The sequence below is a fragment of the Melanostigma gelatinosum genome, assembly GCF_949748355.1.
Source record: "Melanostigma gelatinosum genome assembly, chromosome: 10".
NCBI classification, from domain to species: Eukaryota; Metazoa; Chordata; class Actinopteri; order Perciformes; family Zoarcidae; genus Melanostigma; species Melanostigma gelatinosum.
In genome coordinates, this window is record NC_136643.1 from 22270067 (window position 1) to 22276292 (window position 6226).

Genomic DNA, 6226 nt, shown 5'->3' on the forward strand with positions numbered 1-6226 from the left:
AGAGGGTGGGGGGATGAGATCATGTATTGAACAGGAGGGGGGAGAGACGCGAGAGGCAGCCCAAAAGTGTTATAAAAGAAGTAACTTGCAAACAGCAAGACGGGAATTCACGATGGGACGCCGACCGAGCCATCCATGGAGAAACACTGGACCTCGTTCGACAGCAGGCGTCCCAGGACTTCGTCTCTGTTCACAGAAAGAAGACCGCCGTTCGTGGACAAAAATTGAAAGACGGAGAATCACCTCTCCCCCCTGCTCGCCTTTACCAACTGGACAACGGAGAAGACGCAGCAGCCCTAGAAAGACTTTGTACTGAGTTTTGTGGACTGTTGGCCGAACTTCGCTGCGAGAGCAGGAGGACCGAGGGTCCGGCCGGACCTTCGCTCCTAACAACTCCAAAAGAACCTTTTCATCGCACCATTGGACATCCAGCTCCAACCGAGCCGTCTCGGCATCTAAAACTAATGAGTATAATCGAAGAAGAAAATTTAAGTAACGAATCAAGTGTAGTAACATTTTATGTGAGCTGTAGCTTAACCCTTGCAAACTAACTAAATATAACCTGCAATAAATATCTAATCTGCATTTAAAGTAAATTTCTCAAGTGCATTCATTTGCTCAAGTAGTAAAAAGTTCCTCGTGGCAGTAAAAAGTTAAAGCCATTGTATGTCTAACAACTGAGTTCTGAAAGGTTATCCTAGAGACCGAATCCACTTAACAACCCCTTACGGTTTTAGAAAGAAGTAATCCTAGCCGTTAAAACCTAACCTGGCATTTACCAAGAGCACGGATCCATAAGAGGGAAGCTGCCATAACCGACGCGACCGGTAGGAGCGCCCGGGGTCAGGGTGGCCCCTCGACCGAGTGCACTCAGACCGGAGGAAGCAGGGTAGACGTCGGGAGTAACGGCAGTTAGAAGAGCCAGGCGAGTTCCCTCGCAAGAACACCAGCTCGACAATCTTTTAATAGAGAGCTGAGTCAGTAAGTAGCCCCGTATCGGGCCAGAAGTACCCCAGGATCTAACAACTGGAAGCAGAGCAACTGAGGAAGACAGTAGCTGTGCAATAAGAAAATAAGATTATGGGAGCTATGTTCACCCCACCTGGCACTGCACACCAGTTAATCAATTTTGGGAAGAAATAACTGAGTCACTGTCTGTCTTCCTGGGCTGCCTCGTCCCTTTATCCCCTTCACTGTGCTTACTAGGAGACATCTCAGCAATACATCTGAGGAAACCAAACCGCAAATTACTCCTTGTGGCCCTAACTATCGCCAAGAAAACTATCCTCATGAACTGGAAATCGAGGAATAATACGCACATCGCACACTGGAGAAACTTAATGATAGAATATATTTCAATGGAAAATCTAACCTCATCCATCATATACAATACAACAGAACACCATTCCACCTGGTCATCCCTCACGATGTTTCTGCAAACGTGACACCACCCATTCTATTAATATTGAAATATGTATAGTAAATATACCGGTGTATAAATATATATATTTTTTTTTTGTGTATTTTTTACTATTATTGATTTCTGTTTTGTTTTTCTTGCCGGACAACCAATTGAAACCCACGTACATGCATACATGAACATCCATATGCACACATACCTGTTTTTCATTTTTTCATTATTATTATTATTATTTTTTTGGTTTGGTGTGTTTTTTTTAGTTTTCTTTTTTTTATTATTATTATTATTTTTATATATTTTTCCCTCCATCTCAAAAGGCTCATGGACATTCTCACACACACACACACACACACACATACACACACACACTGACTACATGACATTTGCTGGCCTTTATCCCACTGTTCTTGTCATCCTCTTGTTGTTACGGCTGTGTCTTAATATTGTCTCGTGTCTTTCAATGAAAAATGTATTGAAAAAATAAATAAATAAAAAGAGTGAACGCCAATAATCTGCTGCTTAGAGTATAAACCGGAGCGAGAGGGAGACGGGGAGATTTGTGAATCAATGAGATTATAAGAAGAGTCTTCCTCACCACGACAGGACATAAGCCACACATATGTGTTTTGATTTCAATATTTAACAAAACGTAATATTAAAAACAAACAAAACCCTGGATAAGTTAGTGCTACTGATTTAAGTACTTGATGAAATCAGTCATGAGAGTTGTATTGTTTGATTCTGCTTTTCTTGCCGAGACCTGAATACAAGTGAATGTGGGTGTCATAGCATCTGCCAGCTTTTAACTTTTTGTTTCCTTCAGTTTACATTTCTAACTGCCTTGTAAGTAACTCACCTCTCATTTCAGATGCTGCCATTCCCAGTCTCACCAGGAGTAGTCTTCAGTGTTTTCCCACCAGACCCAGTCTCCTGACTACCAAACCCACATGCGCTCCTCTACTTCCCTGCCTGCCTCTTTACTTGTTTTCCAGGTATGACTGCTTACTTTTCTCATTGCCTTTGAAGCCAGAAAGGATGCTAGAGATCTTTTGGCTGATTTGAAACCAGGTCCTGTAAATACTCCAGCCTGTCCAAGCCTTCATCAGAATCAGAATCAGCTTTATTTGCCAAGTATGTGTCCACAGATAAAGAATTTGACTCGGGTTTCTGACTTGCTGTCAATGTACTGACACAGAAATAGACATAAGAACGAGGACAACAGAGCTGATCAAATAACGCCAAATCAAATGTTACTATACTAGTAACATATACGATAGTACTCATATATACTTGATGCTGCTTATCGGTTTTAGGTTCCTCATTGGTTCTTCTTTGATTGTTTTGTGAGAAAAAAAGACAATTAATTAATATAACACTCAACATCGTTTCATTATTCTTGTATGAATAAAAATAGTCTTAAGTGAGCAGCAAAACAAAAAGCTCCAAAGTCTTGAACATAAATTTGCAACAATTAGCTTCCATGTATGAGCCAATTGATATTGGCAAACTCCACGTGGCATTGCTAACGTTACCTGCAGTGGACGAGGATGGACGGCTGCTCGCCAAACAGCAGAAAACTGCATTTCTGCAGATTTATGTGCTTGTTCGCCAAATTGTTGGAATTAACTCCCTTAATTAATTGGGGGTTTATTTTTGCTTTTTTGACAGAGATATCAGCATCTACTCCAGTAAAATGTAGCCACACTTCCAATCTTTTTGTTGTCTCTGCCATGATGTGTGTCTCACGCTGTACTGAGCGGAGTCGGTGTGAGTGTGTCAGAGTAAAGCACGACTCTGGCCCTCGTGCAAAGACACAGAGACAGAGAGAGGAGGTTTGTGATGCTGCTATTTTCTGGAGATCTCACTCCCTAACTTTTAATGTGTTGATAGTAGAACCGTTAACTCCAGACATTATCAATACTCCGGGTTTTACAAATCTAGAACCGGTTCCCTTTTTTTTTCGAGGGCATCCCGAGTAACGACTAAGCCCAGAAACTCAGATGTTCTGGAAACACTTAAAACACTATGGAAGCAGCTTCACACTTTTTATTTCTGTATTTTGCATGTAAGAGAAAATGACGTATGCAACGTTTTATAGACTTTCCGTATTTGAATTGAAGATGATTCAAACACACACTGTGCATGCTGCAAGAACACTGACTGAACAAGTTTAATTCATCAGTTATTGTCCTGGTGTTGGCTGGCACCGGGTGGTGACAGTAAAGCAGTGCATGTACAGAGGAATCTCAGCTTGATGAAAACAAAACTGCAACTTTTCTAAAATATATCTCTAATTGATTGAGCCCTAACTTCACTATGAGTTTTCCTGTGAAGGGATGCTCCAGAGTCCACATACTGATGGATACAGGTTGGATGAATGTCTGTTTAGAGGAGATGGGATCAGACTTTGTAATTAGAGACTCTTTTCTTCCGATCTTGTTCTCATCTTTCCCTCAGGACTTCTCCACCAGTTCAGGGAGCTGGCCCCCACTCAGTGCATCATCCATGTAGTTTTGATCACAGCTTTTTTTTATAATGGAGGTAATTAAACTGTAAATTAATCATCATGTCTGCATAGTCATGTGTCTAGGCATAGTATTTTAGGAGAGTTGTCTGTTTTACTACTACACAGTCATAAACATTAGAAGAGGGTTTAAAAAACTGAAAGTATCAGCTTGAATCCACTCTGTTTACCATCCTCTTGAAAAATTCACCACATAGAAACATCAATGTGTAGTCAATGTTATATGATTATTTTTGTATTTTACAATGGATGAAATAACCCACAAGTAAAGACTTTGATATCATGATGGTGTGTACATGATAGGGCTTTTTCAAAAATATTCCAGCTGACAACTACAGATTATAAACAGTCAAATATAATACGAAACATATTTTCAGCAGTACTTTTTAACATTATTAAAATTTGACAGTATTTGAGTCGAGCCTACATATGACAATTGGACTTTTTTATGAATGAGATTATTTACTCAAGATGGAGTAATAATGATGAAGTAATAACTTGACAGAAACAGTGGGTTTAGTCGTTTATTTTTACCATCAAATTAAAAACAAACACGTCTCTCAGGGCACAAAACTACAATTTTAGTTACATGCACTGCCGAATCAGAAACATACTCTTGCTTTCAAGGTTGATCATTTAAAATATTTACATGCATTCATTTCATCACAACCCCCACCCTCCTCCGTAACATAACAACCACTGCCCGATCACAACTCACTCCACCACGTACTATATTATAATATTTATTTTTACTTCTCTTATCTGTATTTCTTTCTGTATTGTGCTGCTAAAACACTAGATTGCCCTCCATGGATTGATAAAGGCGTATCTCATCTGATCTTATGCTTATTTGAGGGCTATTATAAACTTCAGCAATACACTTGAAGACAACAGTCATGTCATCAACGGTAACTACAATCAAACTGTAAAATGTATGATTAAGTTGTGGTTATCTGTTAGACTTCACCATTACCTTTTGTTTTGTTTTTAAAACTGCAGTGAATTGCTCAGTACTTATCATTACATTGTTGAAGTGCATTACTATATTAGAAACATGTCTTCAAATCTTCAAAGTAATCAAATCTTTCCATTATTATGACACAAAACGATGACTGGACAACAGTTATCAGTGTGAATACATTAGACCCTTTTACAGAAGAGCCTCTTCAGGTGTTCATAAATTCCTCTCATTTTTAGTCCATAAATAATTGGATTAAAAAGAGGATGGTATGTTATTATTTGTAAAGCCATTATCAAACGTACAATTTTGGGAAAATCAACTTCCAGTCGAGGAATGAGTACATCATATGCAATAAAACAGGAAAAGTTGATTAGAACCAGCAGATGGGGTAAACAGGTCTGTGCAGCTTTTGTCCTGACTCCTCTACATCGATAGGATATTACAAGTATCCTGGTGTATGTAAAAAGTATGAAGAGCACAGGGAAAAGTACAGCACTCGCTAAAGCAACCATGCCATAAATATGAAGCAGTCTTGAACTCACACAGTGAAGTTTGGGAACTGTGCTGTTGCAATGTATTCCTTTCAAATGAAACTTACAGATTTCTTTTTTAGCACTCAGTAACATTGGTACTGAAACCTCACAAACAGGCAGAACCCAAGCAAAAATCAGGAACATATTAACAGTTGTTTTTCTCATGATGGTTGAATATTGCAGAGGGTTACATATAGACACATATCTATCATAGGCCATGACCGACAACAGGAAGAACTCTGAAGCTGCTAGAGAGTAAAAACTAAACCACTGGAAGAGACAGGCTGAATAAGATATGATCTGTTTCTCTGATAAAAAGTCAATCAAAAGCTTTGGGTAGATAACAGTGCTGAAAAGAACAGAGTTGATTAACAAAGCTGCAATGAAAATGTACATTGGCTCATGTAGGGATTTGTGAATCACTATGATGCTCACAACAGTGAAATTACTGCTAATTATTAAAATATACATCGTAAACATGATCACAAAATAAAGATATCTATATCTGTGCACTTCCACATGCCCATCAAAAGTTATATATGTCACATTTAATCTATTATCCATCATTGATATATCAAAAGAGATGATAACAAAACAATAAAGCTCATGGAACCAGCACTAGATTGTCTTATTCAGTCTTCAGTACCTGACCTTGATATGCTCTGGTGTGATCCAGCAAACACAGGAACTGGAAAGGGATCTGTGTGAGTCGGTGGGATGTCTTTATCAGACTATTTCTCCCTCCATGGATCTCATTCAACTCTCCAAAGAATGAGCTCGGTGAACAA

General features: G+C 39.0%; 1 protein-coding gene across 1 annotated transcript; it reads right to left on the reverse strand.

The window, feature by feature from the left end:
- Nucleotides 1–5084: 5084 nt before the first annotated feature.
- Nucleotides 5085–6002, reverse strand: LOC306783641 (olfactory receptor 13C2-like; the record flags this gene model as incomplete). The annotated part of the gene is made up of 1 exon (XM_079277355.1): nt 5085–6002. One exon carries the CDS (start codon nt 6000–6002, stop codon nt 5085–5087), a length of 918 nt encoding a protein of 305 aa, XP_079133481.1.
- Nucleotides 6003–6226: the final 224 nt, after the last annotated feature.